The sequence below is a fragment of the Onychomys torridus genome, chromosome 10, assembly GCF_903995425.1.
Source record: "Onychomys torridus chromosome 10, mOncTor1.1, whole genome shotgun sequence".
Lineage (NCBI taxonomy): Eukaryota > Metazoa > Chordata > Mammalia > Rodentia > Cricetidae > Onychomys > Onychomys torridus.
Genome location: NC_050452.1, coordinates 38084684 through 38110640, shown reverse-complemented (window position 1 = coordinate 38110640; position 25957 = coordinate 38084684). Strand labels below are relative to the sequence as shown.

General features: G+C 39.3%; 1 protein-coding gene across 2 annotated transcripts in view; it reads right to left on the bottom strand.

The window, feature by feature from the left end:
• Positions 1–25957, bottom strand: part of Corin (corin, serine peptidase) — a 240972-nt gene that overhangs the window by 18624 nt on the left and 196391 nt on the right. For both annotated transcript variants that reach the window (XM_036201349.1, XM_036201347.1), the window contains exons 12-17: positions 25645–25790; positions 24792–24899; positions 18813–18926; positions 16905–17015; positions 15708–15837; positions 1326–1439 (exon numbers count right to left, since the gene is read on the bottom strand). In XM_036201349.1, the coding sequence (XP_036057242.1) occupies positions 1326–1439; positions 15708–15837; positions 16905–17015; positions 18813–18926; positions 24792–24899; positions 25645–25790 (723 nt within the window). The remainder of the gene's footprint in view (positions 1–1325; positions 1440–15707; positions 15838–16904; positions 17016–18812; positions 18927–24791; positions 24900–25644; positions 25791–25957) is intronic.

The following is a 25957-nucleotide window of genomic DNA, read 5'->3' as shown; positions in this document are numbered from 1 at the left end:
TAATATCTCATTTAGTTAGGGAGCCAAGTCTACAAACCCCCAAAGTGGGCTGGTTATTTATTTATTTAGTTGACCCAAATGGGCTTTTCCCACACCCAGCACTTAGAGGAACATCATTGTGTTGAAAGGTTTAGGACATTGGCTTGGAGAAAGTACTTTATTTGAAAAATTATTAAGAAATTTGGGGGCTAAGTTTAACCAATGAGGAAACCTTGTGATTTTCTGAGGGGTGAAAAGCCACCTTTAGTTTTCTCCTTTGGAGTTCTTAAGATGTGCTCTATCTAGCACTTACATTTTGTAGCAGATAAATGAAGTAGAGGTTACCATCACTTACTCTATGTAGGCTGTGGCCTTTGACATAGTTGTTTAAATATTCTTAAATTTAACCCTTACTTTCATCAGCTGTTAAAATAATTATAATCCAAGAGTTTATTGTGAGGAATTAATGGGTTAATCTAGATAAGACAACCTGTAATGTAATAAGTGTTTAATAAGAATTTATTCCTTGGGCTGCGAATATAGCTCAGTGGCAAAGTACTTGCCTAGCATGCATGAAGCCTTAGTGTTGAGCTCCAGGACCACAAAAATGTTCTTATTAAAAATCAAAATAAATCTTTTAAAAAGGAGGAGGCTGGAGGGGTGGCTCGGCAGTTAAGAGCATGCAGTACTCTTGCTGAGGACCTGAGTTCTGTACTTAGAACTCACATCAGGAAGCCTGTCACTCAGAGTTCTGGGAACCTGGCACCCTCTGGCCTCATGGATGAGCACCTGCATTTATGTGCATATACTTACACACACCCAGATACATAAATGAAAATAAATCTTGATATAAGAATCCATTCCTTCTGCTGACTTTCCTGCTACTGCCTCAAGAATCAAAGGAGACAAACTTGGTTAATATGTCAACATTTAAGAGGGGAAGGCTGTCAAGGCTACATAACCTTAGTTTTACTTTGTGTTTATTATTTTCTCAAACTCTAACTTTTTAGTATTATTACTTAATTCCTCCTGTTAAGTAGTCTGTTAAGTATGTGCAGTTGTGAGAGTTCATTTCAAAACAAGACATTTAAAGACTTAAGATGTGATCTCAAGCTTTTCCCCTAACATAATAGTTCCTGTAGTTCCAATGGAAAGTTAAATTTGTCAAAGTTTACCCTGTCAGTGAAGAGGACATTGATGTTGAGATGTAAAAATTAGGAGATATTCTGTGAGTTATTTACTGGTGTGGCAAATTTGAGTGGTTTCATGTTAAAAATAGAAGAAACGCCCGTGATCAGTCCTTGCTCCATAATGTGCACACTCATGGCTGCTGTGGAGGTTCCTACCTGTGCACCAGCAGCTCCTGCAAGGTGGTCGCATTGAGATCCTCCCAGCTCGAGTGTAACCTCAGCCAGTGTGGGCCTTCTGGTCCCTGTATCTGTTCAGTCTCGGATGGTTCTCTGATACAAAGCAAATGCTGAGTAAATATTCTAAGGATAATGGTCCTTTCTACAGGCATTATCGTTATTCATGTCTCATTTGTTTTAAAAATATATCACATCATAAATCAATATTTCCAGAAAAGAAATTCATTCAGGAGAGTTTGGAATGGAACATGATTAGCAAATGGGGAGGGAGTTAGTAAAAGTATACACGGGTGATAACAAACAAAATTACTGCAGTTACTTCAGCCATTCTCTGTTGACATCTGAACATCATGGGGTATTAGATTTGTAACATCTACAATTTAAAACTTCCAAAACATAAAAGCAGAAGTCAAAAATAAACAATGGCTGGGCGGTGGGGGCCCATGCCTTTAATCCCAACACTCAGGAGGCAGAGCCAGGCGGATCTCTGTGAGTTCAAAGCCAGCTTGGTCTACAGAGTGAGATTCAGGATAGGCACCAAAACTACACAGAGAAGCCATGTCTCAAAAAACAATAGTAATAATAATAATAATAATAATAATATAAATAATGAAGTTTATCTTTTTTCTGTCTCTTTTCTTCTTCATTATAATCCCAAGATACAACAAGGTCCCAAAATACAGAGACTCAAAGGCCAATTACTACATGAATACTATAAAACTGTAAGTGGGGCAGGCAGTGGTGGTGCACATCTTTAATCTCAGTACTTGCAGAGCAGAGTCAGGCAGATCTCTGAGTTCAAGGCCAGACTGGTCTACAGAGTGAGTTCCAGGACAACCAGGGCTACACAGAGAAATCCTATTTTCAAAAACCAAAAATAATTGTAAGAGGATTTTCCCCAAGATATCACAAAAACCTGATGCACTGAAAATTAAGAAGGACTTAGGAAATATATTAGTGTAATTTTGTCATGTTTCTTATATTCTCCCACTGTTCTCTAATATTTAAAAGATTAGTGTTGTGGATGATTGATTGATAAATAAAGTGCTGATTGGCCAGTAGCCAGGCAGGAAGTATAGGCAGGACAAAGAGAGAGGAGAAGTCTGGGAAGTGGAAGGGTGAGGCAGAGAGATACTGCCAGTCACCTTCATGAGAAGCATGATGTAAGATACCAGTAAGCCACGAGCCACATGGCAACTTATAGATTAATAGAAATGGGTTAATTTAAGATATAAGAGCTAGATAGCAAGAAGCTTGAGCCATTAGGTCAAACAATTTAAATAATATAAGTGTCTGTGTGTTTATTTGAATCTGAGTGGCTGCCGGCCTGGGCGTGGCTGGAGATCACTCCAGCTACGATTAGGTATTGAAGAATTTAGGTTTTCATAAAACATGTTGATTTAATTGATTTTTCCTTTGGGTGATTCATATCTAAAGGACCAGGCTCATTAGTTACTTGGGAAGAGACCCCATAAAGTACTACATGCTGTGTGCCTTATCATTCCCTTACCACAGCTTCCAACAAAAAAAGCAATTAGCTCAGTTCCATCAAGTGGAAAGCTTGAGAAAACCCTCATTAGGGAGAAGAGAGTTTTGTTATAAAAATTTGTTTTCATGTATTCTGAAATACTGAGATGTTCTTCATGCACAAAACTAAATCTTCCAATACTGGTGATGCTGCCTATGGCTTATTACTAGACAGGGTCAGTGAATCCACCAAGCTCACTACTAAACATAGTGAATCCATGAGATTCATGACTAAACAGTCAGTGAATCACCAGTGAGGATCTGGCAGAGTTTGAGCATCAACATGGTTTCAAGTTTTTTCCCAAATATATTAAAATAAGCTTTTAGAAAAAGATGTTATGTTCAAGGTGCACAATGTGATGCATTTACAGACATCTGCATCGTGAAATGGTTTTGACACTGTTTTGTTGTGAGAATGAATAATCCTAATGCATTTCCTGTAAACAGAACATAACTTGGTAAAGTCATCATACTGTTCATTACATCTGATCATTCATTCATCCATTCAAGTGATAATTATTTCATCTTGTCCCCCATTGTCTGGTCCCTGGTGACTGTCATTCTACTATTCTACTGTCCAGTGTAGGAGGTGACTCTTTTAGATTTGCAGGTAAATGGATAGAACTAGAAAATACTATATTGAGTGAAGTAGACCAGACCCAGAAAAACAAACATTATGTGCTCTCTCTCATCTGTAGTTCCTAGCTCCAAATCTTCAGACATGAGCATATAACCTGGGTGACTGCAGAAACCAGGAAAGTAAAAAGGGGACCATGGGGGATCACTGAGCAGGTGAATAGAAAGATATAATTGATTTTGAAGATGGACATTGGTAAGACAGGGTGCTAATTGGAATAGGGAAAGAGAGAGGTCAACACAGAAAGAAATGAGGGAGGAGGGTAGAGTAACACTAAAGAGGTCTGAAAAAGCCATAAAGAATCATGTTTGTTTACCCAAATTACATACAACAGAAATAAATCTATATATACACATATACACATACATGTGTGAGTGCACACACACACACACACACACACACACACACACACACACACAATTCAAATGAAATTATTCCACTCATGCTGACAATACTCCCCTGCAAGAGTCCTAAATCATCTAATAAAAACCTCAATACCAAGCATGAGGAACTCCCTTTCAAATTGTTGGTCAGGACTGTCCAAGAGACTTCCCAAACAATATAGGCTATTGCTGTTGCCCTTGGTTGCCTCCCAGTAGTTGAAAGTAAGTCCCCACTGCTGAAGACACCATGAACCTCAGACATAGGACATGAAGGATCTGAGTGGTTCTGACCTGAAAGTCTTCTCTTTGAGGACTGGCTAAGCAAGTTCTAAAGGAGGGAAGCAACTAAGTCCTACCCAGCTGCAACACTTATAAACCAAAGCGATGACCAGAGTGGCACCTTAACTCTAAAGGAACAATAGTGTCACTCACGTCTTAGTGGTTTGCTTTGGTCTGGTGCGGGCATCAATCTCAGACCCATGAACACTGGTTAAGCATTTGCCAACTGAGCTGTGTCCCCAGGGCACATCCTGATACTCTGAAAGGAACTGTCATCAGATCATTAGACAATTCAGACCATTCTGGTTCCATCTTTATCTGTGGGCTTGATGTGTAATAACAGTACCCCACGATCCTGTTCTAACTGGCCTTGCTTATTTTAAGAATGCAAGTGAGCACAAGTCTCCAGAAGATAGGGGCCCTGTACCTAGACATCAAGAAAACAGCAAGAGCTCACACATGTCCACAGCATAATAAACCCTGTTCTAGTGTGTCTGGTGCTGAGGAAGAAGAACCCCAATGTTGACTCTCAGTGCTTGAGAACTGGTACTGAAATACAAAGCCCTGTGTAGGCGATAGGCTCAGCTTTTTGTCCCTGGTATCCTGTTCAGAATGTGGAACATTTCCATGAGAATGCCTAGAATCCAGCTTCCAAAGTCTTTTCTTGGAGCCTATCATATCAGTATCCTTATTTAGGTTCCACTTTGTAGATAAAACTTAAGGTAGACCACAACTCTGGGCCTATTACAAGATAAATAAGTGGAGGCTGGTTAAGTTACGTATCAAACTGAAGCATAAGCTAGAGGTTTTTGACACGGTGGCATTAATGGGTTTCAGACAAACATGAATAAATACTATCATTGAATTATTTGTCTATTTAGACAGCTCAGCTTACATTTACCATAGCACAACTCTCTCTCTCTCCCTTTCTCTCTCTCTCTCTCTCTCCTCTCTCTTTCCAAGACAGGGTTTCTCTGTGTAGCTTTGCACCTTTCCTGGATCTCGCTCTGTAGACCAGGCTGGCCTCAAACTCACAGAGATCTGCCTGCCTCTGCCTCCTGAGTGTTGGGAATAAAGGCGTGCGCCACCAATGCCCGGCTAGCACAACTCTCTTTAAAACAATTGTTTGGAATGGAGCATAACATCTGAATCTAGGGGTTGGGGATTTAGCTCAGTGGTAGAGCGCTCGCCTAGCAAGCGCAAGGCCCTGGGTTCGATCCCCAGCTCAAAAAAAAAAAAAAATCTGAATCTATCTTACTAGTAAATTCATAGTTTTAAAAAAATATGCTTTTATTGAGATTCCAATTTAATCTATTTATCTATTTCATAGGAGGAATATAATAATTATATTGGGCACAATCTATAGGTGTAAATGACAAAAACAGCTTCAAGGAAAAAGAGGAAGTTATTACCTTATAGTAGTAAATTATACCTTATTTATTTTTATTTAATTTATTAATTATTAATTTAATTAATAGACATTCAATTTCACAGTATTAAAACACTGAGTATTTAATCTATTTCAGTATGAAAAGTTATGAAACTATTAACTGAAGTAAATGTTTATTAATCATAGCTATCAATTAGATGATATTTAACATTAGTATTAGAATACTAGTAACTATTTAAAACATTCAATTTAAGTTGTAAACAGCAATCAACCATAGACATTATAAATTAAAATATTACTTGATAATAAAACTCAGTCTTACAAAACTGAGTAAGATGTGTCAAGTGATAAGTATATTTTTGTGTAAATACATTCTTTATCTTTCTAGATATTTTGTTGGAAACTCCCATCTCTTTTTTGCTAACTTAGAGAAGACATTTGGGGGCATCACTTTGCCTTTCTGACACATGAGACTCAAGCATTTTATTGACAGCACATTGGTTTTAAGGAAAATGCTGATCACTTATTATTATTATTATTATTATTATTATGTATTTTAATTTCATACATCCTCCATGGGTTCCCCTGTCCTCCCCCCTCCTGCCCCCATCCCCACCTTTCCTCCATCCCCTCCCCTCCATTCCCATGTCCTCCAGGACCAAGACACCCCTGGGGACTCATTTAAACCTGGTAGATTCAGTACAGGCAGATCCAGTCCCCTCCTTCCAGGCTGAGCAAAGTGTCCCTGTGTAAACCCAAGGTTCCAAACAGCCAGCTCATGCACCAAGGACAGGTCCCGGTCCCACAGCCTGGGAGCCTCCCAAACAGAGGGGAGGGGATGGAGGAAAGGTGGGGATGGGGGCAGGAGGGGGGAGGACAGGGGAACCCATGGAGGATGTATGAAATTAAAATACAAACAGATCAAGCTATTCAATTGTCTCACTTATCCAGAGGGCCTGATCCAGCTGGGGGCTCCACAGCCGTTGGTTCATAATTCATGTGCTTCCATTCGATTGGCTATTTGTCCCTGTGCTTTTTGCAATCTTGGATTCAACAATTCATGCTCTTGCAGTCCCTCCTCCTTCTTGACAGTTGGACACCTGGAGCTCCACCTGGGGCCTGGCTGAGGATCTCTGCATCCACTTCCATCAGTTATTGGATGAGAGTTCCAAGATGACTGCTAGGGTGTTTAGTCATCTGATCACCAGACTAGGTCAGATCAGGCCCTCCCTCTGCCAGCAGTCTACAGAGGATATATCATTGTGGATTTCTGGGGACCTCTCGAGCACTCTGCTTATTCCTGTTCTCATGTAGTCTTCATTTATCATGGTCTGTTATTCCTCATTCTCCCTTTCTGTTCTTGATCCAGCTGGGATCTCCTGCTCCCCTAAGCTTTCTTTCCCTCAAATCTTGCCCTTCATTACTCCCACTGTCGTCTAGGTTGTTCATGTAGATCTTTGGAAATCAATATGGCGCTTCCTTGGAAAATCGGGAATCCATCTCCCCCAAGACCCAGCTGTAGTACTCTTGGGCATATACCCAAGGAATGCTCAATCATACCACAAGGGCATTTGCTCAGCTATGTTCATATCAGCATTGTTTGTAATAGCCAAAACCTGGAAACAACCTAGATGCCCTTCAACTGAAGAATGGATAAAGGAAATATGGTACATATACACAATGGAGTACTACTCAGCAGAGAAAAACAATGACATCATGAGGTTTGTAGGCAAATGGATGGATCTAGAAAAAAATCATCCTGAGTGAGGTAAACCAGACTCAGAAGGACAAACATGGTATGTATTCACTCATAGGAGGATACTAGCTGTAAAACAAAGATGACTAGACTGCTACACAACTCCAGGGAGGCTACCTAGAAAACGGACCCCTAGGAAAGTGCTGATCACTTTTATGCTGATCACTGTTATGCTGATAGTTTTTCTGCTTATTTTTAATCATGTGAAGCTAGAAGTTACCAGTTTCTATTTCAGTGTACCCTTTTCTTTCTTCAGGAAGCTGTAAGCAAGAGCAGAACTTAACTGTCTAATAGGGGTGCTTTATCTCATCAGATGCCCCTTCCTTCCTTTGCAGCTTTTGGAATCATAGAAGATGCTTTTAAATGCATAGACAACTTGATTCAAGTACGAAATATAAACAAGATGGGCAGCGGTGGTGCATGCCTTTAATCCCAGCACTCGGGAGACAGAGCCAGGTGGATCTCTGTGAGTTCGAGGCCAGCCTGGTCTACAGAGTGAGATCTAGGACAGGCACCAAAACTACACAGAGAAATCCTGCCTCAAAAAAACCAAAAAAGAAAAAAGAAAAAAGAAAAGGAAATGTAAAAAACATGGGGCTATCTAGATAAAGAATCCAAAATTCAGAAAATTTTAAATTGTGGATTAATAGTACTACATCAAAAAACAAAAGACAGTTGATTACAGATACCAGCACTGCAATACCCGAGTGTCAACGAGGAGAGGTGAGAGCGACCTCTAGAGGGCTGTGCTCATCTGTCAAAACCTAGTGCAGAAATGAGCACCCTCAAGGCTCTAGCTCTCTAGCCTCCATTTCCTTTCCCATCTGGGGAGGGAGGAAGATGAAGCAATGGTTTTCTCGTCCTCAGCTGACTTTTCTACAAGTCCGGCCACTGGCTTCCTAGTAGCTATAAACCAAACATTCAATCAATATTGTGACCAAAGAGGAAGGAAGTTTCCAAGTCCAACTGAAAGAAATCTTGCTGAAGAATTTTAAGTATCTCCATGCCACCCACAAGAGCCTGGGAGTGAGGTACTTTCATCTGGTTTTGATTAATGTCCCTTCACCTCAGCCAAGAAGAGAAGGTCCTGTTCAAAGATGTTTGCACTCATATGTCTCCCAGGGATAAACGGACGGTGAAACATGAACATGAGAAGCAAGGGAAGTGTGTTCCAGAGGAGAAAGGGAATGCAGATAAATGGTTTGCCTGCCATTTATCCACCAGGGCCATTGACTAGAATATTTTATTTCAAAGGATTACTGTGCCCTGTGATTAGGAATCTGCACAGCCTTTTGTATGTTGGCTTTTGGATAATGTAAAAAGTTTAAGGGAAGGTGCTAAAATTAAACTTGACTTATGTTTATTAAATTGGCTAGCCACTTGTGCTCGAACAGGTATGGCTGGCTACCAGATGATTTGAAACTCAACAACAAATGTTACTTTAAGAGAGTTTAAGTAACTGACACAGTCAAGCAGACATTAAAATGGATAAGGATGAGTTAACAAGGAGAAATGGAAAAGAAAACAAGAAATTAGTGGCTATCATTTCAGTGAGAGAAACAGACTAAAGCTAGTTTACAAAAGTCATTCTAGGCCCTGGGTAAGGGCTTCAAAAAAGGCAAAGTCAAATGCGGGAGAGTGAAGGTTGATTTGGTCAGAAAGCATCTTGAAGTTATTCAGGTAGGAGCTGAGACAAGAATAATGACAGGGAGAGGGGGCTAGAAGAAAGTATAGTGATCAGAATTTCAGGCAGAAAGACCTAGATTCTTTATCCAGAGTTTACATTTCTTACTTGAACCACGTTGTCTATGCATTTAAAAACATTTTCTATGATTTTAAAAGCAACAAAGGAAGAGAGAAAGTGGCATCTGATGAGACAAGATACTCCTTTAGACAGTTAAGTTCTGCTCTTGCGTACAGCTTCCGGGAGGAAGCTGCCCTAGTTGGAAGGAATTCAGAGTGTTAGAACATCAGTAATCAGATCAGAGTGTCTAATATTTAGTGAAGAAGCCGGGGATGCTTGAAGATTGGTAGAGTATAACAGGGATTGATATTTTATAAAATTCTAGAATAAAAGAACTGAACTTTCTATCCAGATTGTAATAAAGTAAGGAAAGATAAATAGTTTGAGGATGAGGGTATATCACTGCTGACTTGGAGGTAATTTTGAAAGACAACATGAAGAAGACCTAAAATCAGAAATTAAGCCAACACTGGGAGTTGTCTGGCGCCATTTCAAAAGGATGCTATGTAACAACTCCCAGTAGAAACAACTCAGTCCTCTTGGGCCAAGTGCTGAAAGTCACTCAAGTTGTACCATGTTCTTATTTGCCCAGTTCTCATTCACATTTATGTCTAAATCGATGGTCTAACCATTGGAATGGCCTGGGAATCTGATATCCTAGGAGATTTGTGTGGGCCAAGATAAATTCCTGCTCCTGAATTTCATGATTCACAATTGGTACTGTTATTACTTGGGTCAATACAAGAAAGGCAAAGACTAGATCTGGACAGTATTTGACTCTGGAGAACTCAAGGAAGCTGGTTTTGATTCGATGAGCACTGGGGGGATCTAATTTTAATGATGACTTGTTTACAACCAAATGTAACATGAGAGAAGGTAAATCTAATTAACTTGAGATCCCGTCTTATTCATTACAGTTAATAATGGAGATTTGCTCTATTTCACTAGGAAATCTTCATTTAATTTCATAAATCATTCACAGACTCAACTGACATACTTTGAAATGCAGTTTGCTAGTAGATATCCAAATTCCTGGCAGAGCTTATCCTTAGTGGCTATAATCAATCATATGTTCTCATAACATCAGGAATATTTTGCTTTTGTTTTTCAAAGATGATACCAAGTAGTCTCATGGAAGAACTTAAAAAATATACACTTCCTATGGGTACCTTTTCAGGAAAATTTTTCTCTGTTAGCCAAAATACAACATTCTAGGAAGTACTACAAACACACATATTGAACTCTAGATTTCCATTTTACTTAAGATATTTAATCACCAACATTTTAGGATTGTACAAGAAATCAACTCCCCATGCATACAACACAAGACTACCAGAAAGACTCCAAATCTGCCATGTGAAGGTCATGGCACTCCATGAACTTGCTTCAGGTGGCTTCTGCTTAGACATGCAAATATCTACTTGGTACTGCAGGCATTTTTTAAGAAGTAAAACCCCTTGGATTATGTTATGTAGGGTGGATTTTCCCCAGTCAATAAACACAAAAAACAGTAATGAGGAATGAATGTGATCAAAATACATACGCATGACTTTTTCAGATAATTAATAATAAAAAGAAATCTAGGGCTGGAAAGATGGCTCACTGGTTAAGAGCACTTATTGCTTTTGCAGAGGACCCTAGTTCAATTTCCAGCACTTTCATGGTGGCTCACAACTGTCTATTAACTCCAATTCTAGGGGATCCAATGCCTTCTTCTGGCTCCCATGGGCACCAAGCATATACATGGTATACAGACAAATATGTAAATAAACATTAATATACATAAAATGAAAAGAATGGATCCTTAGGGATAAAGAGTTCTATCTGTTCTGGGAATCTAAGGCAGCAATGAAAGACTAAATTATTTTTAAATGTGTTGGACATCATTAGCATTTATGGAAATGCAAATCAATTTCATAGTGAAAATACTTTCACACTCCCACTAGGCTGACTATCAAAAATTACTTAGCAATCAGAGTTGACAAGGATATGAAGGAATTATAACTCATACCTTGATAGTGGGAGTATGAAATGATATAGCCTCTTTGGAAAATAGTTTGGCAGCTCTTTAAATATAAGTTATCATTTGCTATAGTGATTCTAGTTCTAAGTATTTACTACCCAAGAAACTTGAAAATATATGCTCATGTAAAAGCTTACAGGTGACTATTTATTGCAGTGTCATAAATCAACAAAATGGATGAGCCTGGGAAACACTATGTTAAATGGAAAAAGTGAAAAACAAAAGCAGATATTATATGATTCTGCTATGAGGAATGTGGTTTGTAGAAAAATCCATAGATGCAGAAAATGGTTAGTAGTCATCAGGAGCTGGAGGAGGAATAAATGAAAATGGGCCTCTAATAGCCATGTGTTTTGGGAATGGGGTAGAGTGGGCTGAGGCTAATAAAAGCATTTGGGAATCAGACAGTATAGATTATATAAGTCTGTGAATATAGGAAAAACATTGCAATAGTACAAATGGAAAGGGTGAATTTTATGATAAGCAAATTATATATCAATCTTTGAAAATTTGTGACTACCATGAGCTACTGATCCAGGGTTAACATGCATAAGAGCAGCATCCTGGGCTGAATCTTCAACTGCGGTGAACACAGAGCTTTCAAGTTTCATGTGAATAAGGCATCCACCCTGAAGTAAACAGTTCTTTCCCAGGGAATAAACCTCAGGAGGCAATGACATTAATCCTATCAGGGAACACTAGAGACTGCTGGGTAATATAATAGGTGGTATCTTTGACTGCGGTTTTGCCCAAAATATAGAAACATTCTCCAAAAGGATGATTCCTTTTCTTTTGATTGACTTTAAAAATTTAAGGCAAAAAGTTCAAATTACAGATAACCCCATAAAGTAATTCTGCCAATCAAACAGATCCAAGACGCAGTTTTCCAAATGAGCTCACATTCTGTAGAGTAGAGCTTATGGAGCCAGGAGACATAGAAGGTCACATTCCCCTATACTTATCCTCAAATGCCAAATGTCTCAAATCTGCATTTGCCAAGGATTAGAGGGCAGAATAAGTTCTGATCTGTGTTGTTCTTTAAGTACATGTGCATATGTTTTTGATACTGTAAAGTAGAAATCGATATGCTGTCAAAAGAACTCAGGAGCTTGATTTATACCTTTCTCTAGCCAGTAAAGCACTGTGGTTCCAGCCTGGGGTGAACTCTGGAAGAAGCTACAGATGAGAGTAAGTCTTCAGGTTCAACAGAAACACTAAATCTTTTCACTTGGATAAACAATTACAAGTCTTCCATTTTTGCTCTAAGAAATGGATAGCAGAATCTGAGTCTGAAAAAAGCCCATGTACATCTTTTTAATCAATTGCCTCTACCAGAAATACTGCTGCACAATCTCTGAAAATACATACTTTGGCTTAGAAGTGAGTTTTATGAGCTAGTTCTAAAATGTACCCACTGAAGTCAATGAACATCCTTCTTAGAGGAAGGGTGAGTTAGTTCTGGATACTAAATTATAGTGCTGTTTTCAATCCTTGGAAGATTAGAGATGACTATTTCTTCTTATACACTTTAAATAGGAATGCCATGAGTCCTGCTCTGTCTGTACCATTGTCAAATATGAAAACAAAGCTGACCTGATGTTCTTAGTTGTTCTCCCAAATGTCTTTCCTACTTCATCATCAAGCCCGATGATGATGCTCTCTCTACACGATGTCTAGTTTAGATCAGTGCTCATAAACAATACTCCACAAGATGAAAATAGAATATGGAAGGTGAGTAGAACTAATTACAAGTTGCTTTCTAAGGTTCAACTTTTTGATACAGAGTAGGCATGAAACCTAGAGGCTGGGCAGTGCAGGGGGCACTCCATTCTGAAAATGAATAGGGACAGCCAATCTCCTTCCCCTTCCACCCAGAGTGCAGACCAATCATGGTCAGAAAGACTGCAATCAATGACTTTGTCTCAAAGATGAAGGTTATTATAGCATGTTTGAGGAATCAGGAGCAGAAGTATGAATTTATACAACACAGCTGGTCTCCAGAGACCTACAAAGCAGAGGCTTTCCAAGCAGCTCATCTTCACACCAGGAATGTGACCTCACTTGTCCACTAACTTCATTCTCTCCCTATTCCACCTCACTGAATTTCTGTCAGCCTATGAGGCCCTAAAATAAACTTACAAGTATACCCGAAGCCAGTCTTAGATGACCTGATGCTAGTTACCCATTTACCTATGAATTCAGGCAAGAATAATGGCTTTTCAATCATATTACTACCTTAGATTCTCCCTGCCTCTCAGTGAAATACAGTTATCAAAAATGAAAGCATCCATACATCTACTGGGGCTTTATCTAAAATATTAACATTTTACTTCCAAAGTTGAAAAAAAAAAATAGCTGGGCTGTGGTGGCTCATGCCTTTAATCCCAGCATTCAAGAGTCAGAGTCCAGTGGATCTCTGTGAATTCAAGGCTAGCCTAGCCTATAGCAGACAGCCAAGGCTGTCCACAGAGAAACCCTGTCTCAAAAAACAAAAATAAAAACAAAACAAAACAGAGTAGATAAAATAGGGAAAATGGTGGGCTGGAGAGATAGATGGCTCAGAGGTTAAGAGCACTGACTGCTCTTCCAGAAGTCCTGAGTTCAATTCCCAGCAACTACATGGTGGCTCACAACCATCTGTAATGAGATCTGGCACCCTCTTCTGTATACATAATAAATAAATCTTTAAAAAAAAAATAGGGAAAATGGAAAAAGTGAACTTTTGTTTTCAGAGTACCTCTGTAGATCTAACTGCTCTTGAAGCTCACACCAGGATGACTTCAAACTGGAAGCAATCCTCTTGTCTCTACCTCTTGAGTGTTGGGATTCAAGGTATTTAGTATCATATCTGGTTAAAGAAATTATTTTAAAATCTCATATGCACTAAAAAAAAAAAGTAGAAACAGCCCAAATGTTTGAAGGGATAATTGAATGTGGCATAACACTGAAAGTGTGGCTGAGCAGTCTAAATGTGGTATAACAACTCAATGAAATAGTATTTAGCTATGAACAATAATGAAGAGTTGGTACGACCTGTAGCAACTATGCTGTATGCTCTATGTTTCCTTATTAAAACATCCAGAATAGTAGTGAAAATCATAGAGATGGAAAGTACGTGAATGATTTATGGGATCTGGAGGGCAATTGAGGGTAACTACATGTGGGCACATAGTTTTCTTTGGTGGCGATAGAAATGTACTTGACCGAGGCAATAGAGACAGTTGTGCAACACTGTGAGTATGCCAATTTCAGCTGAAATAGTCAAGTTTGTCATATGTATTTCAGCTCAATAAAAATCTGATATGCAAGAAATACAAAAAAAAAAGATAAAGTGAGAGATTTAAAACAAGGGCTCTTCTATTTGTAGGTCAACGGTTATGTGAAAGGTGCTCATCAAAACTGCTGCTCTGATTGTAAATCTTTGCAGGTCTAACTTGTCTTCAGAACTCTCAGTAGAATTAGTCTCATTATGTAATTGAATTTTCATATTAAGAAATGCCCTGAGGTCTTGGTTAGAGACCCAAGATAAGCACTTTCAATGAGGTTTTCATTTATCTAATCAAAATCATATCCCATTTCATTTGAACACAATAATTTAATAGATCGTGACAGCTATAATTTTTGCAATGCTGGAAAAGATTAAAATTCTTTTATTATAAATAGTACCAGTTACTCAAATTTCCAAAGATGTGGGTTTTTACAATAGAAGAAAAGGGCTCAAGATGTTAGTAGTGATATGATCTTCAAACTAGGGTAGCAAAAACATATGGCTAGTTGCTGAGGTGAATGGCTCATTATTGTGAAGAATTATCAGTTGCTCAGTGGATCCTGGGACATGCCAACAACTCTGACTTTTAAGTTTAGAATTACAAATTCCCTTATTTATTTCTCTCATTCCTATACTTACACTGAAATCTCACATATATCATTACCAAAGTAAATCAAAATGCCATATAAGTATCAGATACATATAAAACAGATACATATGTATACATCCTCCTATATATGTTCTGTGGTGATGCAGATGATGGCTTTCATTTGCTGGAGGAACTGTAACAGAACACCTAACAAAACAGTGTGCCTCTATGTTTCAAAGCATCCATTTCAGCCTGGGTATGTAAAAGCCAGTGTGGGTCTTTTCATTCCACTAAACAGCAAAACAGGTGAATTAGTCCTTGATGTATATTTCCCACATTACTTAGGATAAATAGAAATACCAGCAGGTTCAATTTCTATTTCTCAACTTGTCTTTAAAAAAAATAAGTGTGTGTTGCTTAAAAAGGAGTTTCCAATAACCTTGGGGAAGGGAATGGAGAGTTTTCCATCCAGGTTCCACAGAGGAGACCATCTGAACGTTTTTATAAATAGTGAATGTATTCATTTCAGAAGTGCTTAAAATACAATTACTTCATTTACTTTTAAGGCTTCATCGTAACAGATTTGCAGTCCACACTCTACAGAGCAGGTGCCTAGAATTAAATAAGTTCCTCCTGCCGATTCATTTCCAGGGCTTTGGAGGGTTCTCATTTTCCAGTCCTACATCATTCATAAGGAAGATATTACTGCTAAGGTTCATGGAGCCCTCTGAGAAACTCATCAGTGCTACAAACTACTGACCTTACCCTAAACCCATCTGCCTGCAGGCCAGCTGACTCAACATCTCCTGCCAGCCGTCAGCACACACGTGGTGTTCTGTTGCAGATCTGTGAACAGCCAGGAGTGAGGAGGAGTTCCCATATTTAGAGAGGGTCACTGAAGGGGAAAAATGCAAGAAAGCCTAATTAAGAACACTTCTTCTCCTGAGAAGCCTAAGTTTACATGCCTTTGCTTTGATTGCACACATTCATTCATATTTATTTTAGTTAAGAACTGTTTGGGGTTGACCTGTTATGTGCTCCTTCAATGTGACAGGAGATTAAAATAAGCAAATTAGATATGTTCTCTGCTTTCAAAGCACTGCAGATTCTAATGAAAGAGACAGGCAGTTCTTGACTTTCCTTTATGAATTAGAAGATGGCCAGAGGCAGAGCCTCAGTGCCTTGAACTTACCCAGGGATTAGCAGAACTAATTGAAAGGAGCTTTTTGAAACTCCGTGCATTTTTTTTTCAGCATTTGAAAATGGAAGTACATGAGGATGGTGCTAATGTAGGATTGATGTGACATATGCCCAGATCCCTAGCCTCTGCACTGGGTCAGTCGCCGTTCATCTGTGGAACACTTTGTACCTGATCACAGCACACCAGAAACTCATGACTTGGCCAGAGGATGCAAAAGACTAAGGTAGAAGCCGAGTGCATGAGGGGAGTGATGTGTGCGGAATGAGGGAATTAATCAGAAAATCAAGATTACAAACTGCCACATTAGCTGAGATGCCTTCAAGTCCTGCCCATGGCGGAACCTGACAGATAGAAATTCCATCTGGATGAGGGGCAAGGCATAGAGCCTACAAAGAGACCACTTCCATACCCTCTTCCAGGGGATGTAAATGATCCAAGAATGACTGATGATTCACCACTATTGAATTTGAGTGATGAATAAAAACTAAGTCTAAAAATGACATGCTTCCAAACATTTGAATACAAAATGTTAGCCATATAATACAGACATTTCAAACAGAGAAGGAACTTGGCGGGGGGGGGGGGGGGGGGGGGTGTGACTTAGAAATAATACCCATGAATCACCACTGTCAGTTTTGTAAGAGTGAAAGAAAATAGATGAACTTGGTTGGTAAAACCCATGGAGTAATTTAAGATTCATTTAGCTTAAATGGCTGACAGGCATATGAATGCAGGGCAGATGGCAGCGACCAGAAGCTTACCACAGTCCCATTCATCCGAACTGTCTGAGCAATCGACCCCTCCGTCACACCATAGGTCACGTGGCACACACTCATGGTTGGCACATTCCAGCTCATCATCCTGACAAAATGCTGGCAGGGGGACCGAGAAGGAAGACGATGAGAATGTTTGAGAAAGCAGACAGCTGACACTACAGGAAGACAGCATGCTCTCTTCACACAGATAGATAGCTTTTTAGAAATCCTACTATTAAATTACTCTCTGAGTCACATACAAATCTCTTTTGGATTTTTAAAAATTATAGTAAATCTCCTTGATTGCCTACTTAGCATCCATTTCCCCTCTTTGTCCATGAAAAGGAAACCTGATTTTGTCCAGGCTCGCACCAGCCATCCCAAGCCCCCAGAGGAAGATCTTGATTAGTTTAACATCGGCATTGCATTTTTCTGACTATTCTTATCTGAGAGTAATTATTAGTCCAGGATTAAATGTGATTCCATAACAGACTCTTGGTCTATGGTTTTATGATTTATGCATTGGGGAAATAGCATCCACCCAAACTCTGTGGGCTAGGCCATGTGCCTTAGCCTTGGAACTAGGCCAAACTGGAACAGACCGTTTCTTCTAATCCCAGCCTGGGGCTATGCTTTCAGTGTTTGTAGAGAATGTCTTTTCTAATCCACACAAAAGCCCCTTGCTATATGCTGTGACTCTGCCCAGTGTTGACCCACAAGAAATCTCAGTGGTATTCCAGAGCAAGGAGCACCATCCCCTCTTCTTCTTATGGAATATGATCAAGGCAACTCATCCACCCAGATGCTCTTGGCTTTGGACCATCCAGCCTGAGGTCAGGCTAAAATAAAAGAGTCACAGACAAGATTATGTCTTTCTATTATAGTCTCATGAATTCACTTATATGACTTTTACTGTAATAATATAAGACATGTATGACCCACATAATAATAAATGTCTTCATTTTTTGTTAGTTTGAGTTGAGCTTTCTGTTACTTGTAAGTAACATACTTTAAGAAAATTTTAACTAGTTCTAAAGATAATGCATATCATTCAGACATAAAAGACTTCAAAAGTACAAAACTTAATCATAAGATAAACAAACATTTTATGATCTTCTGATGTTTTATTCATGTATGTATATTTACTGCTAAAACTCAAAACAACAGTGTACATACTACTGAATATTTCCTGTTATTCAGCTGCCATGTTTGGGTTAAGTGTCCTTCGAAGCCCCTTTCTTAAGGGTTTAGGCTCAAGTCTGTGGTGCTATTGGAAAGCTGAAGAACTGCTTAAGAAATGTGAAGATGCAAGGGACATCTTGCAGCCAGTGAAGGTGTGTCCTTTAAAGAGACAGAAGGACCCCTGCATCTTCTTTCTCTTCTAACACACAGTGTAGATGTCAATAGCATCGTTGTTATCTCCTCTCCCCCATGATATGCTTTCCTGCCACAGGCTCAAAAGCAATGGATCTACGAATTAATTGCTTGAAACATCCCAAACTCTGGGCCAAAATAAACCTAACTTCTTAAATTGATTCCCTTGGGTTTCCTGTCTAACTAACAGGAAACCAACACCAGCTAAAGACATGTGATGAACCCAGGTCAGACTGTTCCTCTCTACTTGAGTTTAGTGTTGACGTGTTGTTTCATCTTATGGGTGCATTTTATGTCTTCCAGTTTTGGATGCAGGGCAGTATTTTAATCTTTCCATATTGTTAGAATAATATACATATGTATTTCATAGACATTTCTCTTCTTGGAATATATACCTTGATCGACATAAGTTTAGTCAAAAGAACTAAGCAAACTAAAAACTTTTGATATGCATTTCCAAATTTCTAGCTTATATTTAAAGTGAGGCAGTGGGTACTTAAAATAAAAAAAAACAGTTAGCAAATTCATGAAGGTACTTACAGCAGTTTTTTTCATCCATGCTATCAGAGCAGTCTGGAAAACCATCACAGATCAATGTATGCTTTAGACATTGTTTATTGGATGGACATTCCCAAAGATCTCTCTCTTTGCAACCTGGAGACAGAAGAAAAAACTACTAATGATAGATGCACAGTTGAAAATGATGATGAAATTTAACCAAATAAGATTAAAAAAAAAAAAAAAACAGCATAAAGGCATGATGTCTTCTTGAAGAATTTGGACATATGTGATTACTATGAATAAAATGATTTTGAAAGTAGGAGCATCCAGTAGTCCTGATTCTGCATGTCAAACAGAACAGCTCTCCTAACAAAAGATCCAAATCAATATATGGGAAATGGAAAACAGTAAAAAAATAAAATAAAAAAAACTAACTATATATTAGCATCTTTCCTGAGTTGTTCCTTTTGCTTCCTGAGTCAACTTGTCAGCATGCAAGGCTCATCTATAAAGTGAGTTATGCTTTTAAGCAAATATGCCAAAACCTAGAGATATAAATGTGTGCAAATCTTAAAGTGTAATTTCGGCCTACAAACTGAGGGGCCATCTGTATGTTTCATAAAAGAGGCTCCTTGTATGCTAAGTACCTACAAAATCTGTTTAAGAGCCAGGTACAAAAGCCATTGCTTTTTGGTGGCCAGAAATCTAAGAGTGGAAACCTCATCAGCTGGTATGGAAAAATGGAAATAATTTGGGAAAAGAATCAGGACTGTGAGTTGACAACTTGAACTTCCATTCCCCTCAAGGACCAAGCACTTACACTGTACTTCCTACATTTTCCTACATTTCGTTTGATTTAAGTGCAATGTGTCTGAATATCGGCTAAGATATGCCAAGACTCTAATGCAATCAGATGCCCAGAAGATTTATCATCCTCCCCATCCTGTGAGGGTATGAAATAAATGATTTCATAACTTTAAACTCTTATGTGTTTTTTGGTTTTTGAGGTTTCACTCTGTAGTCAAGGCTGTCTTCAAATTCAAGATCAACCTGATTATCGATGAATGTCCTTTTTTATGCTGGTCATTTCTCCAAGAACAGTGGTTAGTATGTGGTGGACCCTCAAAATGTGGTTAATTCAAATGTAACACCATTTCATCTAAGGAACAAAAAACTCTAGTCCCCAGGAAAATATAATTTAAGACATGTAAAACGCAAAGCAGAGACAAAATAAGGATACTCTTGAAAAATGTTATTTCTCATCAGACCTACAACAAAGAGTTTAGAGAAATCTCGTTGATGATTTAACTTAGGATTCTTGGAATCCATTATGAGAAGAAAAAAATCTCACTGTTAAAAAATGGTCATTCAAAACAAGGATCAAAATGCTCCACCACAGTAGAAATTTTACTAAGCTAAAATTCGATTGAGAGTGTTTCATCATCCAAATATGTGAGAGATAAATGGTGGGAATCTCTCATTGGCCACTCATCTGGAGGTCCAGACATCGAATCAAAGAACTCATGGTCATGGTATTTGGAGTTTTCAGCTAGCAAAGGAAGCCAACCTTAACTACAATGTTTGGAAGGTGATGTCCTCTAGAGATTCAAAATGGACCCTGAAATCTTCCAAATGCCCCAGTTCCTGTCTAACAGCCCAAACTTGTTATTCAACCACAGAGCAGAGTAAACACAGGTCTGACTTTTTGCTATTGTTGGAGAAACCGCTATGCTAGTGGGGGATGATAGAAAGGAGCCTGATGCAAGAAGACCTTTGGAGCTAATGAAGAATTTGTACACTTGGGATATAAAAACAAACACAGGAAGAGATCACTGGGCATCAGGCCTTCAGCAGTGTGTGCTCACAAACAGTACAAACAAAAGGCAATGGCATTGGTCATCTATGGTTTGTCCGAATTCCCCAACCCTAAACGAGTATTTGGTGAGCATTCATGCTTCCTTTTGTACATTTTATTTTGCTAGAAAAGTCTGCATGTCCAGGCATCTCTTAGGGGAAAAGATGGCGAGAAGAGATGAAATAAAATGAAAGGAGGTCATGGCATTTGTCATGTGGAAGGTAGTATTATTTGTGAAGAAATCACTTTGTCTACAAAGTAACATTTTTGATGTAAGTATGTATTCAGTGTATGTTCTAATTAATAGCAAAGACTCCTTAAGAACAGATATGAGTGACTTAGGATGCTTCATAGAGCTTTAGGCTATATTTGGGTAATTAAAGATTTTATTTTTACATTAGATATAAAGAATTTGCTTAAGCCATATTCTCATCTAATAACCTCGCTGAGAAGAGCCACTGTCTGCTCAGGTTCCACTACATTTATAAATAGCTCTTCCAGACTGGTCATAACCTGAATGAAAGCAAACTTCAGCCTTACACAGTCAATGTTAAAGCCTGACATCTAAAACTCAAATACAGAATCCCATTGCTGTTTTCTTTTTAACATAACTTTTTATTGATTCTTTAGGAATTTCATATCGTGCCCCCCAATCCCACTCATTGCCCAGTCCCTCTGCCTTTCACCCTTATATCATCTCCCTCATTTTTAAGTTTTAAGGAAAACTTAAAAAGTAATAATGAAACTAAAAAATAAAGTAAGAGTATTAAACAAAAAACCTAAAACAAACAAAAAAGCAAGCAAGCAAACAAACAAAAAAACCACTTTGCTGCTCCACCCTTCCCACTCCTCCATGGCCTCTTCATCCATCTCAGTGGCATTGGAAGCTGCTGGGTATCATGCAGTAGACCCTTTGGTCTAAATAGCTTCACTTGTAAATGTTCATTGTGTAGTGAGTTGTTGCTCTGGTTCTGTCTTGTGGCACACCATCGATGCTGGACCCTCACCGAAACTCCTCTCAGATATCCTGCTTTTGCCCTGAGTCATGGAGATCCCCAGCTTTGATTCCCCAGTCCCTTCACATGTGCTAGCAGGTTGTAGATGGGATAGATGTTGGGGAGTACCAACTCAAAGACCCTGGATGTGTTTCTGGGCGGTAGCTGATTTGGTCAGTTGGGATGCTGGGACCACCACCCACCTCAGGTGAGTAGCAAAGCCAGCTCTCTCACACCTGTGGTGAGGGTTGGGGCCATCTTTCCCAAGTGTGGGAGGGGCCAGCTCTCCCATGCCTGGATCATCAGGGTCCATTATCTCAGGGCCAACTGGGGGGGGGGTGGTCAGCTCTCTGATTAAGGGGGATTCTCCTGGGCCAGTGAAGGGCAGGGCCAGTGAAGCATGGCCCTTGGCCCTTGTACTTCAACATATTGTTCAACACATGGCTTACATGGACCCATGTGGTAACACCGGCAATGGACATCAACACAGCCCCTAGCTGCAGCGGGATCACAGACCCAGATATGGCCAGCCGCAGCAGCTTGGCCTGGATGTTACCATGGCCCAAGGTGGCAGCACAAGCCACTCAGATCATCATGGGCCCAGCAGCAGCATGGTCCCTGGATTTCAACATGGCCTCAGGTGGCTGCACAGACCCTGGGCAATCTCATGGCCTTGAATGATAACAGGAGCCATGGACCTCAACACAGACCCTGGCTGGTCGGGCCATGGGTCTGGACATGTCCTCAGCATGTTGCTGTTTTCTTTGTGTCTTTCATATTTGCTTCTCTGTTCAGGCCTGTTTGTTTCCCACTGTTTGGTTCGTGGAAAGTGTTATGCAGAAACTTAGCTTATCAAGTTACTAGTTTAAATGGATATGGATTTGTTATATATTTTTTTATCACTGACAAGCTATCAACCTGTAAGATGAGGAAGTGCTTCTGTGTTAACTGCCGAATTTGCTAATCCCTTCCATGTCTCCAGGGCTTCTTTCCCGAGAGTCAGTTCTTTGGTGATGCTTTCAGGCTTGCACAGTCCTTCCAAGCATTTGTTGAAATGCTGAATAGTAACACGCTTTGCAGTGCTTGTTGACGTTAGTAATTGCAACAGTGATAAATTTAATCATGAGAGCAGGAGCCCACTAGGAGCAAAATTCTCTTTGCTGAGTTCTCACACATTGATTTTGAAAGCACATCTATAATTTATGTGCTTTGGTAATCACATTTCCAGATACAAAATTGCTAAAGAAATACACAATCAGTTTAATTCCTGGCACGTCGAATGTTTCACAACTAAAGTAAGTGTTGTTTTGAAGGGACCCCCCAATAGTGTTGTTAAAACTTCCGTGTGAGCTATGGATTCATGATAGGCAGTCCCAAGCACTGAGTGCCTTAAATGAAAGACATAGAATAAGTCAGAACAATGGGAAAGGGAAAATGTAACCCAACTTCCCTGTTTCTATGTCCACATGGGCCTATGTGCACATGAAAAGAGAGGTTAACAGCAGAGAATAAACTAGATGATGTACCCAGAGTCCCTGGGGGCTTGAAAACCTGGCTTCTTTATCTAATTATCAGTGATGTGTCTTCCCAGAACACTGGACAGCCCATCTGAGTGCATGCAAGCCTGTCAAAGGGGAACTTGTCCATCATGGGTCACTTTGGAAAACTCAATGCAAATTTTCTCAGGTAAATTATTACTATTAAAACAATCAATTTAGCTCCAAATGAATTAATTTCTCATCCATTCCTAACTTTTTACAGCAAAACTATCAATGGTAGATATGATATTTTGAAAATGAAATAAAGCTTAGTTTATTTTATCATTGTGGTGTTCTGTTCATTATAAGATTAAAATTTTTATGAAAACTTATTATTTAACTAGAATCTTGATATTTTAGGGTCATTTAAGTACTATATTACAGTACTATGAATTTATGTTTCATAATGTATTTTAGAATGAAGAACATTTATTCTTGCCAGGATGAATTTTTTATTTTATTTGTTTTGTTTTCTCGACCCAAGGCCTCATGTAGCAGCCCAGGTTAGCTTCATACTCATTGTATAGTTCAAGAGGACCTTCGCCTCTCAACCTCTTGCTTCCACTTCCCAAGGGCTGGGATTTCAGGTGTGTACCCCCAGGCAGCATAACCCATTCTTGTTTAAACTAAGCACTTGCCAAACATTTAGTCACCCACAGAAAATTTAGCCACTTCAATAGAGTCATATAATCACTTTGAATAATCTAAGATAATCTCTCTTAAATCATATGTTAGAATACCACATCCCAGCAAAGTTTTTAAGTGAACAATCTAATACATTCTGGAAACACTACTGATATAACAGTTAGTGAATTTTTTATTTTCACTTTTTATAGAAAGCTCACAAACAGGCAAACTATGTTCTCAAATTGTTAAATATTGTTCCATAGCAAAATTACACTGACCTCTGTACCATCATCCTGACAGCTGTAATCTTCCAGAGGATGCGATGTGCATGTCCATATTTATAGTAGCTGGTAGTGGTTCAGTTGATGGTTTATGGCATTTTGTTTTGACCAGGAGGACAACATTCACTAGGAAAATTCATTTTGAGGGGGAAGGCAGTACTTCATACTTCAAAAGCCAATGGAATGAAATGATCTCAAAAGATATATTGCCATATGTACTTCCAATGAATAAAGTGTCAATTTTATTTGGGGGTATGACAGACTAAATAATCACAAGCAAGCTAGCTGTTAGATAACACTTCAATCATTCTACTCTATTGCAGGCACTGTGTGTTGAAAAGCATGGCCTGTGCTCTGATCCCTGGACATGCTCAGCTTACAAGAATTACATTTTTCAGGACAATAAACTGAGAATGGCTTTGTTCAAACTGCCAGTGACATCTTCAGCCTCTCCATGGGTGACTTTGGGGCTCAATAGAAAAAGTGTCAAGGAGAGTTTTATCAGTTTCAACAGAGGCAAAGAGGAGAGGGGCATGAAAATGACTCTCACTTAAATGTGAACATTGTTGCCTAAACTGTCCTCATGGATGCAGATGCCTGACTAGCAGCTCTCGCAGGCGATGCCAGGACATCATTATTCTTCCCATAAGCCACATAACAACTGCTTTGCAATTTAATAACAAAAAATGGTTCCTCACATTTGTGAACTTTCATACACTTACCACAGTTCTCTTCATCACTGTCGTCATCACAGTCAGCCTGACCATCACATCTTCTGGAACCCAGAACGCACCGTCCTGAGCGACACTTGAAGTGGCTTGGAGAACATTCTGTCAAAAAGCAGGGCTGCTCTCAGTGGACAGAATTGCAAAGACATCAACTAACATCTGTGTTTCCAGTTGGGGTGTTGAGAATAGGCAAGTACTGAAGATAGAACAGGCCTCACACGGCTGAAGCGCCTGAGTTCACTTGGCTTTCTTCCCGCTGCTCATCTCCATCCCTCTCCTTCATCCTTGGTACCCTCTCTACAGATCAGCACTTAGCACCTGTGCTTTGCAATAGTTACCTTTCTGAACGGACACCTAACGATGGCCTGAGCCTGAAACTCCTGGTGTAGTCCATGATCCCAGCTTCCCAGAGGTTCTAATCTTTCATTTGATGGACCAGTCCTCAAGTCTACTTTTCTATTCATAATCCTACACTGCCTTCTCACTTGGAAGTACCAAGGGTTGGTGTTTATCATTAGTTTCATGGCTCCTGAAAGAAACAGCATCCACAAATAACTAGTTGTATAAGTAGAGTATACATAAAGAAGGAAGTTTCTGGATGATTAAGCTCATCTCTGAGATCATTTTCATTTCTTAAAATTATTTTACATGTGCTAGCAATGATAACAGCTGACACATACGTGCCAGAGCCTTCTACGGTGATCAAGTCATTTCTGGCATAACTCATCTATGAAGTCTAATTGATAACTAAATAGAAAGTCAACAACAACGCTTCCCAAGACAACAAAGGCTGGCTGACATGTTCATCCATGTTAGATGCCCTACTAGAATAAACTGGAACATTAACCTTCCACATCTTCACTGGGCAGGAGGCAAGTTTGATTGTCTGAACTTTCCTCTGGAAATTGATTGCAATCTGTGTCTTCAGGCCACTGGAGGCCTACGATTCCAAGAACAGACTCGCAGCGCTCTTTGGAGTGCTCACACAGGGGTCTACAAGCAGAAAGACAACATGTCAGAAGTCATCCAGCTCCACTGCAAGTGTATGCTTAGAGTGCAGTTGGGTTTTAAAGCTTTGTGGGATTGTATGTATAAGGAAGTATGTAGAAACCTACCGGCATGCATAGATACATAATCGGTACAATCAGTATCTCTACAAA